Source organism: Danio rerio, chromosome 4 (genome assembly GCF_049306965.1).
Source record: "Danio rerio strain Tuebingen ecotype United States chromosome 4, GRCz12tu, whole genome shotgun sequence".
Classification (NCBI taxonomy): Eukaryota; Metazoa; Chordata; class Actinopteri; order Cypriniformes; family Danionidae; genus Danio; species Danio rerio.
The window spans coordinates 69109190-69123338 of NC_133179.1; the positions used below are offsets into that span (position 1 = coordinate 69109190).

Here is a 14149-nt window from a genome sequence, read left to right on the forward strand (position 1 = left end):
TTAATATGTGATGTTGTCAGGAGAACAACCGCATGAACTACACTTCACTTGTTGAATATTATTAACAGACTTTAGGCAAAAAAGTGTAAGATGAAGGTGTATTAATAAATAAATAATGTTTTTGTCATGACTCATTTGCTTTAATAAACAGCGTTAAAAACTAAAGTTAATTTCAGAGATTTGTTCAATCAGCTGCTGTTTATAAATACCAGTAACTTTAGTGTTGTTGTTGTCAGTTCAGCTTCAGTTAGTCTCGGATGTCATTTAATGTTTCGCAATGCAACAGTCGATGACAAATTACTATTTTAGCAAAACATATAAACGTTATCATTAACTTTACGTAGTTTTTATCGATGTATACACTTTGAAAGCTTGCAAAACAAACCTGCTGTTGAATCCCAAACACATGAGAGCGGCGCAGCCTTGTGACGTCATACTACCACACCAAAATAAAAGTCTCCATCATCATTTTAATTCGGATAGAATTCCACACAGGCAAACAAGAAGACAATGAATAAATATTGGCGAAATTGAAATAATTTATACAAATCCAATTACATATTTTCAGATTAATCAAAACTTAAATTTGGAGAAATAAATAAATATATTATTAAATTATTTATTGTTAAAGATTAATATTTCTCAACAATGTTTGCTGAAATGTTTCTTCAACTAATGGTTTACAGTATTACGAATCAGATTTTACTTCGTGCAAAAGGCATTACGGATACAAATTGATAACAAACGCATGGTCTTTTCTTGAACTCGTTAATTTTAGTGGTAATATTTATTGATTTAAGTCATTATAAGTATACCACAGTGTTTGCACTATTAAATAATGTGGTTAATTAATTGTTGCCTATTATATTTTCAGAATATATGATAGTATGTTTACCTAAACTCCTCTTTTAAATAACATTCAGTGTGTAGATGCAGGAATCAGTTGATCAATTATCAGTTTAACAACCTTCTTACAGTACAACAGTACAGTAATCTGGGCATGATTATTAGAGACGCCAGTTATAAACACAACCACAGTGTGTGATACAAACACAGCTTTATTAACTATGTTAAACACTCGGGGACAGATTAACTAATTTAATAGTTGTAAAAACACTGTAAGAATTGACTTAACATTTCCAGTGCACAAGTAGCGCTAAAATGCGTAGCCATTTTTATTTACACCTGCCCTTATTGACTCTGCATTTGTAGGAGTTTCCATATCAGAATTTTTCACCACAGCGGAATGAACCGTCAACTATTCCGACATGTTTTATGCAGCAGATGCCCTTCCAGCTGCAACCGAGTACTGGAAAACACCCATACACTCTTGCATTCACACACAGTAGTACACTACGACCAATTGTATTTACCCAATTCACCTATAGCGCAGGTGTTTGGACTGTGGGAGAAACGGGAGCACCTGCAGCAGGGGTGTCTAAACTCTGTCCTGGAGAGTTTAGCTCCAGCCCTAATCAAACAGACCTGAACCAAGATCCTAAAATTTCTATATTAGGTGATATCAGTTCACTTCCGTTGACCTACCACAGCAGCTATTTTATTTTGCTTGCAATCACTGCAGCTAAAAATTGCATACTTTAAAAAAGGAAATCTGAGAACCCCCTTGAGAAAAAACACTGGATCAATGAGCTCGTATCTTATAGTACTCCTGAGAAAATATTGTATTCTGTCAACAAAAGCCTACTGACTTTGATTATATTTGGGGACCATTTCTGGACACATTACCTCTGTTAGACTTTAATAACATTATTTCACATAACGGTTGTTAGTAGGGATGTAACGGTATTGTAAATACCGTCATACCGCAATATAAATTTTTTTCGATATTACCGTAGTCGCATGACTCGGTAAAACAATAGGTCTTCTGAGAAAATTTGCTCAGGCGAATGAAGCGAACGGGAGGTAGCGAAAACTACAATTCCCATCAGCCCATGCTTGGCCATAATCCATTGCGGTCTGTTGTCGCTACAGATCCAGTAATGCGGAAATGGAGTGTGCTGCTAGAAGCGGGGATGAAAAAGAGCTGGAAAACCCTAAAGCGGGTGTTGTCGCCGCGCGCGTACTGAATAGTGGTGTTGTTGCGCGTGTTCTGATCAGCTGTGTTGTCGCGCGAGTTCTTATCAGCTGTGTTGTCGCGCGCGTACTAAATAGCGGTGTTGTTGCGCGTGTTCTGATCAGCTGTGTTGTCGCGCGAGTTCTTATCAGCTGTGTTGTCGCGCGCGTACTAAATAGCGGTGTTGTTGCGCGTGTTCTGATCAGCTGTGTTGTCGCGCGAGTTCTTATCAGCTGTGTTGTCGCGCGAGTTCTTATCAGCTGTGTTGTCGCGCGCGTTCTGATCAGCTGTGTTGTCGCGCGCATACTGTGAAGCGGGACGGAGGGTCTGTCGCGTCGCGGGGGCACTTTTGATCATTTTGGAAGGGAACTTTCTATCCAAGACTAAAAAGGGCATGTGCACTGTACAGGTTGAGCACTGTGTGTGCACGTGCCTGCAAGTTGGGGAATACGACTAATAATCAGTCATGGGGACTGCAGAAACACAGCACACTGTTCAGATTGATGCAGACGTGAGATCTCTATCTTACTCATGGTTTGTCTTCTCAAGTGGGGGAAAGACAATGCACAACGTTACCCACTGCTGTCAACCTGGGCCAAGTCATATCTCTCTTGTCCCAGAAACCTCAGTCCCAAATGAGAGGGGTTTTTTCTGTTGCAGGGGACATTGTAAATACCCAGAGATACCAGCTTTTACCAGATCATATTTATATGATAATTTTCCTTTAAACCCATCTCTATCTAAGTGAGTGAGTGATTAAATGTTGAATGTGATGAGTTTTCAACAATACTAAATTGAAACTTTATTTTTTTTACATGGTTTAATATTTTTTGTTATTAAAATTGAAGTTCCTGTTTCAAAGCTTACAGATAGATGGCTAATTTGTATGTCATTGACACTTTTGGCACTTTTTTGGAGTATTTTCATAAGTTTTGTTTTTTCCTGTAAATTATTCAATAAATACCGTACCGTGACATTAATACCGAGGTATTACCGTACCGTGAAATTCTGATACCGTTACATCCCTAGTTGTTAGGTTTGCTAGTGTTTCTTGTTGTTGTTTTTACTGTCTCTTATTGTTTCTAATTTAATGTTTTATAATGTATGTAAATGTAACTTATTTGTGCATCATTCTGGACATTACTGTTTTTATTTATTATTATCATCAACCATTGCAACTTTCTTACGTAACATCACAATGAGTGACAACATTTGTGACAATTATACCTTGTATGGATGGGGGGGTGTACTTGTATTTTTTATTTTTTAAATTTATTTATTTATTTTTTGTCATTATTATTTGTCTTTGCTAATTGTTAAAAAAAAAAAGTCCTGATATTCCTTGTAATTCCACATTCTACACAATGTTATGTATATTGTCAATAAATATACTTATCAAAAAAATTAAATAAAAAAACAGACATGAACCAGCTTATTAAGCTCTAACTAGATATACTAGAAGACCTGTTGGAGCTCTTTCAGGACCGAAATTGGTGACCCCTGGTATAAGCCCTTGAGCCAATTCTAAATGGCTGAGATTTCCGATTCGGACAGGTTTTTAGCTCTGCAATATGCCAGTGAGTTCCAACACAGGTAATCAGTCTCTTTCTAGGAATACTAGACACTTCCAGAGAGGTGCGTTGAAGGAAGTTGGAGCTAAACTATGCAGGACACCGGCCCTCCAGGACCAAGTTTGGACACCCCTGGGATAAGCCGAAACCACTTAGGTCTTGCGTTGGACTTTGGTTTTTTGTTTCCGACCGGCGCCGTGAATACTTTTAATGTGGAAATCAAGACTTCCTTTTTGAGTGAAAGAGTGTCCACATTGCGAGCATATGAACGGTTTCTCTCCAGTGTGAACTCTCGTGTGAATGTCAAGATTCAGTTTCTGAATGAAACTCTTGTCACACACTGAGCATTTGTAAGGCCTCTCTCCGGTGTGAACTCTCATGTGGATTTTAAGCCTATGTTTATAGGAAAAACTCTTTCCGCACTGTTCGCAGGTGAAAGGCTTCTCTCCGGTGTGCACTCTCGTGTGGTGACTAAGCGTTGAATTTCGAGCGAAGCTCTTCCCGCACTGACGGCAGGTGTACGGTTTCTCTCCGGTGTGAACTCTCATGTGACAACATAATTTCTGTTTTATACGGAAACTCATTCCGCATTGTTGGCATGTGAAAGGTTTCTCTCCGGTGTGAATTCTCGTGTGATTGTTAAGATCATGTTTTTGAGGAAAACCCTTTCCACAGTGTTGGCATTTGTAAGGTTTCTCTCCGGTGTGAAGTCTGATGTGACCAGCGAGGTTTGACTTTTGTCTGAAAGCTTTTCCACACTGTTGGCAGGTAAAAGGTCTCTCTCCGGTGTGAACTCTCATGTGGATGGTAAAGCTTGTTTTTTTCCTGTAAATCTTCCCACAGTGTTGACAATGATAATGTTTAAGTTTGGTTTCCTTAGGATTGTTAAGTAATGAAGTCTCTTCATTTGGGGTGTATTTATCTTCCGTATGTAATGACTGGTCTTTCTCTTCTATTTCCTTCAGCTCTTGCTCTTGTTTTAGCACCAACACGTCTAAAGACAAAAGAACACTAGTCACAAACAACTAACATGAAAACCAGCATCAAAGTTTTCAGCCATAAAACACCAAAAGGATGCTAGATCAAGGACTAATGTACAACATTTAACCACAGAAAAAATAAACATGTTGTTTTTACTTAAACAAGGGGTGTCAAACCTTCTGGAGGACCACTGCCCTGCAGAGTTTAGTTCCAACCCTGCTTCAACACACTTAGCTTTAAGTTTCAAACAACCCTGAAGGACTCGATTAGTTTAACCAACTGTGTTTAATTAGGGTTGGAACTAAACTGTGCAGAGCTGCGGCCCTCCAGAAACTGAGCTTAACAACTGTGACTTGGTAACCAGAATAAACTTATGGTATTGCTATACCAGGGGTGTCAAACTCAGATCTTAAAGGGTCACGAAACACCAAAACACATTTTTTGAGCTGTTGACAGTCGTATATGTGTCCCACACTGCTAAAAACACTATTAGGACACCTATATTTCACTAAAAAGTGTAAATTGGTTGTTTTTGCGTTATTTCAAGCTAATTCGTACTTCGGGTTTGAAACGAATTTTTGAAGCTGCGTCACGGTCATGACATAATATCGTGTATTCCAGCGTGCAGACTGGGCGTCTGTGCCAGAGTGAGTCTTATTACGTCTTACAGTGTGATGCATTAATGCATGAGTAAAGCTTGGTTCAAACCAATCAGCGCGCTCTATTGTGCAACTTCATTAATATTCATTACTGTCACAGTGTTTACACGACACTCACACCACGTTGTGTTGGCAAAACAAGCGTGAAGTGTTGCTTTTATAGTTTGCTGCCGTTACGTTTTGTTTTCATTTTCTCTCTGCTCAGCTGGAGTCACGCGTGGATTAACAGTGTACGCGACAACAATAACTTGCGTGTCTAAGGAGGATTATTGTTTACCTGAGAGCTGTTCTCATCTATAAACGCTGAGATCCGGATTCGCTTGTAGTCTCCTCTTAATAAAGACGCGCCTCTAGTTGCTGGTGATTGTCCTGTCTCTACAGATTTGGTAAGTGAGCAACCAGTGCTCTTTGTTTATTCAGTTTGTTTGTATTGAACTAAGTTAACTATTGAACCGAGTGTAAACATGTTAGCACCACAACCAAACTTTAACCTCGTGTAGGATTTTCACCGCATTTAGTGACCGGAATAAAACACGTGGCTTTCTGACGCTACCTGCCGTGTGCATCTAAGTTTCCGGGAAATGCGGAGGTTTTTTTTCTCTCATTCGCCGTGCGGTATCAAACATTGCATGAAAAATACACGCTTAGAGCAGTTCCTCGAATCAAATATCTAGTTTGTCGCGAGGGGCATGAATGAATTCCCTGAATGAAAGAGCCAAACTGCAGTTAAAGTCCACCATTTAATAATTTGGCAAATAATTCGACTACAGATGTCCATGTAGGTTAAACACCATCACTTTCTACTGTGTGTGTGTGTGTGTATTTTGACTCTGAAACTTGCACGTGCCCAAATAGACACTGCCACACCATCCCACTTTTCTTCCTCCGACACTCCCCCCTAAACAGAGCTGGACACGTCCACTTTTCTGACTTTTTCCATAGTAGAGGTGTGAAAACACCCTGCTGAAACGAGGGGGTTTCATGGCCCTTTAAAGGGCCGCAGCCCTACAATTTAGTTTCAACCCTGTTTTAACACACTTGCCTGTAGGTTTCAAACAAGCCTGAAGCACTTAGTTAGACAATAAGGAGTGCTTAATTAGAGTTGGTTAGATAAATAAAGAGAAGAGAACTATTATGCTGCGTTCACACCAGATGCGGAAGAAGCATCAAGCCCGAGTGATTTACATCTTAAGTCAATGCAAAGAAGCAAATAGACATCCTGCGGCGCGACACACACGAATGGTGTGAATAGCTTGAATGACGCGTTACACGCAAATTGAGCGCCAATTGCTCAAGTTCGAAAATCTGAACTTAAGCGGACATTCGCGCCGCATTAACCAATCAGGAGTGTAGAAAATATAATTCTTTTTTTTATTTCTCAGAGTTATTCTTGATTCTCTATTAGTATGCTGTGTATGCTTTGCCTTAAACCATTTACCTTACAGTCATTCTTTACTATATATATTTTTTTATATTCTTTACTATATTTTGTATGTTCTGTGAAATTATATGCCGACCAAAACTGGCCTTTGAGAATATGTATTTTGCATATTAATGAGGCAATAATGAATAACATGTGTCTCTCGCCTCTGATTTCCTGTGAAAAAGTATTGGAGCCTATGTAGGTCTCTAAGCATGTGCATTTAACTGGTCTTGTTGTTCTGTGCAGAAAAGAGGAACTAGAGATGGTGCCGAAAAGCTGACAGAGACACGGTTAGCATTGTATAACGGCTAGACTATCTTGCCGTATGCCCACAGCTCTGAACATCGAAATATTCATTTGTATTCAATAAATTACTTATCTTTTAAGCATTGAACAATTTCTCCTGAGTTTGAATTGAACACGTATGGAATAGAGAAAGATATTCCAACAGGAGCTTGCTCTTGTTGAGGCGTGATTATGACGTAGCACCTGCTGTTGATGTCCCGGGGAAAAATCCTCCAGCCTACACCAACAACAGTTCATCAAACTGTGCTCGGCTCAGTCAGACGCACCGCTGAAAGCTTCTGTCATCCAGGTTCAGTTTCTGGAGGAGTTGATGAGCTCACAGAGCTGGGTGCACCTCTGAAAGGATCTAGTGGGCTCAGACACGGCTCCAAATGAATCGACGCTGTTTTTCAGCCTTGATAAAGCAGATAACAAGTTATTTTCTCAATAAAATCCATGCTAGCCATTTAGCAACGAAGCTACAGTCACCGGGCATACAGATTGCTTGCCAATCACGCAAATCAGCGTCTGTTGTGAAGTGAATTTGATGTGCAAAAGAAGCAAGTTTGACGTGCAAATGAAGCAGAATTTGACGCTTGGATGAACGCGAGCAACTTAAATGTTCACGCGTCTATTTACGTGCCAATATCGTGATTTATCTGTGCATTCCGCGTCTGGTGTGAACACAGCATTAGAGAACTTAACTGTACAGAGCTGCAGCCCTCCAGGAACTGAGTTGGAACACCGATTTGTAGTAAGGGTTTGTAGTGAAATTGTGCTTACAGCGATGGACAAAATTACTACACCACATGGCATATTTAAGAGGTTTCAGTTATTTTTGTTGAATTATTTATTACAGTGAAGATGAATATCTACAAATTCATAATTTTGCTCTATAACCATAGAACAGAACAATCATAAGATCTGTTATTTGTGTCACAAATATAAGCAAGGCCTTTTTACTGTGAAACAGCCTCTTTCAGTATCATACAGCCCTGTAAGCAAACATAAAGGATGTTGATCATTCAGACCACAGGTGTCAAACTCAAATCGCTGGAGGGCCGCAACTCTGGACAGTTTAGTTCCAACCATAATTAAACACACCTGATCAAACTAATCGAGTCCTTCAGGCTTGTTTGATACCTGCTGACTCAAGACTGTACTCCAACATCCGGCACCAACCTCTTCCTTAAATTCATGGACGACATGACTGTGGTGTGTCTCATTAACAATAATGATGAGACAACCTACTGGAGTGAGGTGAGCAGGCTAGCTTCTTGGTGCAAGGTCAACAATCTCCACCTGAATGTAGAGGAGATGAAGGAGATTGTTTTGAACTTTAGGAGAGCACACACCCAGGAGGCTACACTAACCATCAATGGTGCTGCAGAAGAAAGAGTGAGTAGCACCAAGTTCCTGGAAGTGCACATCTCCGAAGACGTGTCTTGGAACCACAACACTGCATCCCTTACCAGAAAAGCTCAATAACACCTCTACTTCCACCGCAAACTGAAGAGAGCAAGAGCCCCACCTTCCAGAATCGACAGAGGTGCCATCGAGAGCATCCTGACCTGCTCCATCACCATGTGGTACGGAGCCTGCCTGGCATCATGACGGAAGACTCTGCAGCCGACAACAGCTGAGAGGATCACTGAATTAATTCTCACTGCCCTCTAAGACATCATTGTCTTACCTGAAAAGCAATCTGGATTGCAGGTGACCCATCCCACAGCTACTTCAGCCTGCTGCCATGAGGGAGGAAACTGAGAGTCTCTGGGCAAGAACCAGTAGGCTCAAGGACAGTTTCCTCCACCAGGCGGTCAGGAAACTCAACTCTCTCACAGGTCTACCTCCTTTGCTCCTCCTCTTGAGATAGGTGGGCTGAAGCAGGGATGGAACTAAACTCTGCAGGGCTGCAGCCTTCCAGGAACTAAGTTTGACACTCCTGATTTACAGGGTACATTTGAATGCTGAATGTCAGTGTCCTTTCTCACAACTTGTGTAAAAATCTCTGGAAGAATTACCTAATCCACTAATTAATAAGAATCCACACCTCACATTTCTAAAGGAGATCCAAGAAAAACTATTGTATGCCTCATTTCTACTAAGCAGATCAGTACAGCATGGTTTAAAGGTCACCCTGATTAAGCTTTCACTAGGTAATGGTGTACACCAGAAAGTTGCATTCAACGTCATTCTTGTTCGAAGAAGGAAGCCAACTGAACCGTTCACGTTTCACGTCTTTAGCACACTCAAGTCCATCATTACAAATGTCAAAGCATGGCAAAAGTGCACAAACAGAAAGAGGAAGCATTTCCAAAAGACGACATGTGAACGCCACCATAAACAACAATGGAGGACATACAGCAGATCCTGTTCTCCTTGGCTGTTTATCGCATGAAGACAACAATCGTGGTTCATTGTGCTGCATGCCATCATTTTAATATCATGGTATCCTGTGTCAACTGTTTTTAAAAATCTTGTTCCCTTGTGTTGTTGCAGGCACTAGGGATGGTTCCCTGTAGAATAGGAGTGCTCAAATTTGGTCCTGGAGGGCCGGTGTCCAGCAAAGTTTAGTTCCAACCCCGATCAGACATACCTAGCTAATCAAGCTCTTAAGCGACAGTCACACTTGACTTTTCGCCCCATAGACTCCCATTTATACGCATGCGAATGCGTCAAGCTAGTGCATCAAGTTTCGCAGTTCGCTGCTTTGCAAAGTTCAAGCTTGGTGAACTCTGACCTGAGAAATCGCATCACATGACTGTGTGAGACTAATCAAAGATCAAACCATGACCTCTCTGGACATAAATTTAAATATGAACCAATCTTTCGCTTTTTAAATGTCTAATCGTCATGTTTAATCCCGCCCCTTTTCGCATCGCCATGCAAGTGTAACCGTGGCATGATTAGGCTTTCTAAAAACCTCCACGCAAGTGTGTTGGATCTAAGGTCTGCAGGACACCAGCCTTCCAGGGCGGAGGTGGACTCCTCTGTTGTAGACAATAGAGTACAGCTGCCAACCACTAAGTAGTCAGCTTAGGACAAAGCGCATGAGAGAGTAAGACCAGCGATCTTACGTGCATGAAATAGTGCACATTAAGACAAGTTTTGCTTGCTACACAACTGAAAACGTGCTAAATAAGATACAGTTTTTAGTTTGGAATTGTAGTATTATAAAGTACTATAAAGTTTTCTAACTGGCGAATGTCATGATGTAGTGCAGGGGTGTCAAACTCATTTTAGGTCAGGGGCCGCATGGTATAAAATCTTTTCTCAGGTGGGCCGGATCCCGAGGGGTTGGGGAGGGGGACTGAACTCGTACAAAATAGCCAGTAAACTGACAAAACGGAAAACAGTTTCCTCGTGAGATCACCTCAGTGTGCCGGGCTTCCCACAGGTATACTTGCAGTGGTAGCAACACCTTTTTCCAACAGCACATTAAATGGTCAACTACATGTAACAAACAAAAAATAATGTGATTTTTAACTTGATTTTTAATTATTATGACACTGTTAAACACCTTTTCTTTTCAATGGGTTAAAGTTATTTTAAAAAGGCTGTTGAAATAATAGAAATCCACTATTTCTCTTTTATGCTATTTAGGAGCCATGTGCACCCACTGACAGGTAAAGGGTGCTCTGCTCTCTCTCAAGTTGCTATATTGGAATGACATATACAGTATTGTCAAAGCATTTTAGATATATATAAAGTATGTAATAAATTAGCATCATTAAATTAAAAAAATTGTCAGCAAATGAGAAATAAATATCAGAAAAAAAATAAAAACAGCCATTATTGCAAACAATTAAAACAAATAATAGAATAAAAATGTATTAATTAATTAGCAAATTAGTTGATTAACCATTTCTGATGGTGTACAAATATTCTACGCCATTCTAGATGTCATAGTTTATCTGAATCGTTTGTTAAATGATTAATCATTTGATGTTTCTCTCGCGGCTGTGCGCGCGCAGTCAGCTGCGAAATGCTAATGCAAAACGCATACAAATAACGGCAACTTTAGAATGCGAATGTAAAACCTGAATTCTGGACATTTTAGGAGATTCAGAAACTACGGTCGGATGCATTTTGGCGGAAAAGGCGCGTCTCAGTGAATCTGCAGAGCATGTGACAGCTTCTGTGTGACAGATTGCGCGCACACAAAACCAGCAACAGGAAACGCGCAGAGCGAGAGAAGATTTGGTTAATCGATCGCGAATGTTTTCGTTTTCTTGGACGGACACGAAAATACGTATGAGGTCTTTCTCTCTGAGATGGCTGTCATACTGACGCTGATTCAGGGTTCTGGATGGGATGAAATTAAGTTCGCTATTGCGCCATCCAGTGGACACAATTGGAACAGCAGTATATTTTATTGAATAAATTTCAAAATCATTTCGAGGGCCGCATTAAATTTGTTTCATTTATTTATTAAATTTAGTTTGTGGGCCTAATCCAGCCCGCGGGCCGTTCGTTTGACACCCCTGATCTAGTGGGTTGTTCATAATAGGCGCGCGTTCATGATATCAGGAGGCGTGCCTTTGGATGGCAGCGGTGGGACTGTGTTTTCAAAGATATTATGCTAATGGATAGCATTTTGACAGATCACCTACTGCACCTTAAAGGCTGATTTATACTTCTGCGTCAAACGCAGGCGTATGCTACGGCGCTGACGCATAGCCCTTCGCCGTGGCCGTCGCTGACGTGCACCTCTCAAAAAATGTAACTACACGTCGCAAGGACGCGTAGCGTAAGCTCTGTGATTGGTCGGCTTGGTATCGCTGACGAGTCTGGGCGGGACCGAGAGCCGCGTGAATGGTGCGACCCTGATGGAGCGATTGTTTACAAGTGTGGAGTCCCATGAAGGAGCTCCGGATGGAAAGTTTTGTTTTGTGTTTACCTCATAGTTAAAGTTGTTGCACGTCCGCCTGTTCCTGCCTCAAAATGAGCGAGTTTGAGCCACTTGTACATCCCGGAAGTGTTCAGGGAAAGCAAAACACCAGCGAAGAAACTCGACACAGAGGAACATTTACACCTCACTGCCAACTAGCGTTTCGGAAGTGTTAATGCAGACCAACAGAGACAGTGCGCAGAAGTATAAATGCACAGCCACGCGCATTGCATGCGCCGTAGGTTACGCCGGTCACTTGACGCAGACGTATAAACCAGGCTTAAGGGACATCAGTGTTTTGTTTTTTCAAGGAAATTCCCTAAAGGAACATCTTCAATATTTAGGGGCATCCATAACGTGTATGTTCACATATTTAAGTTTGGTAGTAAAATAGATGAATTTTATAATGATATTTTTAAAACGTTCTGCCCAATCGGAAGTAACATCTCTTCAGGCTCACGTAAATACATCAGTGATTTTGTGTTTCAACATGTCTGTCCATGTGAGTCTCCATGTCCAATCAAATCACTTTAATTCTAATTATTAATTTCACTCTTAAACAACCTCCTTCATTTGCGTAGATCTGAATGAGGATCGAATGAGCTGATCTTTGAGAATGAAAACCAACCTGTTTGTTCCTCTGGATCTTCCTGTTTGACTGTGAATGTTTCATCAATCTTTAGGTCTTCGCTCTCCTCTTTAATTAACGCCATCTTTAAAATAGCGTGGAGGTTAGTCGCTTCAGCGGGAGTTTTTTCTGAGGAGAATAATCAACAGAAAGAGCTCAGGTAAGAGAATTAAGGGAGTCACACAGCAGATGCGGCAATCAGTGATGCATTTCTGAATTGTAAACATACAGAAACACTACTTAAGGAAATATTGCAAATGTGTTTTGTTTTGGTGATTTTTGCAGCTTGTTTGAACTTTAAAGCTTATATTATGTCATTACTTAATTTTGTTTACTTGCAGGCCTATTTTAATAAAATAGAATATATATATATATATATATAAATCAAATAGTGTAAAATTAGATAATAATAATAGTTAGTAAATTAATAATAACAATAATAACGTTCCCTGTATTATCTACTATGAAAATTTGAATATAGGGTCTAAAAATCACATGTAAATATGACTTGAAAACAACATGTTGTACTTTCAATGTTATTTATTGGCTGCTAATATTTTTTAGAGCTTGCAAATAATACTTTTCTGAAATGATATTATTAAGGGGAAAGCCTGAATGTGCGAATATAAAACTAACTTTTTCTCCATCTCGGTTAAAGCCAGTCAAATAATGTAATTCAATACAAGTAAAAAAAAATGTTGATAACGTTCAGCAACAAATAAATTGTATCTCTAGAAAAAACGAAATCCTGAGTGTATTCTGTACTACAATATTTAACACAATGTTGCAGAACACACACTTTACTAATTACTTAATTTGATCTAATTTATATTAATAACACTTTTAATATGTGATGTTCTAACTCTGAGGAGAATAACAGCAGAAACAACACTTCACTTGTTTTCACAATCTCAACAGGGTTTAGGCAATAACATGATGGTGGATAATTAAACACTAGCTAAAATGTTGCAGGTAGTGTAACAAATAATGTTTTTGTCATGACCCAGTTACTTTATTAAACAGCATTAAATACTAACGTTATAATCAGATTTGATAAATTCGCTGCTGTTTATAAATACCAGTAACTTTAGTGTTGTTGTTGTCAGGTCAGCTTCAGTTAGTCTCAGATGTTATTTAATGTTTGGCAATGCAACAGTCGATGACAAATTACCAATTTAGCAAAACGTGTAAACACTATCGTTAACTTCACGTCGTTTTTTTCGATTTACACCCTTTGAAAGCTTGCAAAACAAACCTGCTGTTGAATCCCAAACACGGGAGAGCGGCGCAGCCTTATGACGTCACTGCCACACCAAAATAAAAGTCTTTCATTAGTTTTAATTCGGATAGAATTTCATACAGGCAAACAAGACAATGAATAAATAATGGCTTAAGCTAAATAATTAACACAAATCCCACTACATATTTTCAGATTGAGATTAAATTTGGAGAAATAAATAAATGTATTATTTAATAAATTGTTTTAAATGTTAAATGTTCATATTCCTCCAGAATGTTTGCGGAGATGTTTTTTGAACTAATGGTTTAGTATTACAAGTCAGTTTTTACTTTGTGTAAAAGGAATTCAAGATACAAACACATAGTCTTTCCTTGAACTCGTTAGTTTTAGAGGT

General features: G+C 39.6%; 1 protein-coding gene across 2 annotated transcripts; it reads right to left on the bottom strand.

Annotated features, from left to right (window-relative positions):
• Positions 1-1040: 1040 nt before the first annotated feature.
• On the bottom strand, positions 1041-13821 carry LOC101882607 (uncharacterized). Of its 2 annotated transcripts, XM_073948888.1 has the most exons (4): positions 13771-13821; positions 12516-12644; positions 3763-4639; positions 1041-1450 (listed from the first exon to the last, which is right to left on the bottom strand). In XM_073948888.1, exons 2-3 carry the CDS (start codon positions 12598-12600, stop codon positions 3798-3800), a joined length of 927 nt encoding a protein of 308 aa, XP_073804989.1. In that variant the 5' UTR covers positions 12601-12644; positions 13771-13821; the 3' UTR covers positions 1041-1450; positions 3763-3797. The 2 variants fall into 2 exon arrangements, with proteins under 2 accessions (XP_073804989.1, XP_005174450.1); XM_005174393.5 differs by having other exon boundaries at positions 1041-4639.
• Positions 13822-14149: the final 328 nt, after the last annotated feature.

What these genes read in the sequence shown, in the direction of transcription:
- LOC101882607 (XM_073948888.1), bottom strand. Translation starts at nt 12,600, where the DNA reads ATGGCGTTAATTAAAGAGGAGAGCGAAGACCTAAAGATTGATGAAACA. An exon ending in AGATCCAGAGGAACAAACAG is followed by an intron (nt 4,640 to 12,515) that starts GTTGGTTTTCAT and finishes TTTTGTCTTTAG; the next exon opens with ACGTGTTGGTGCTAAAACAA.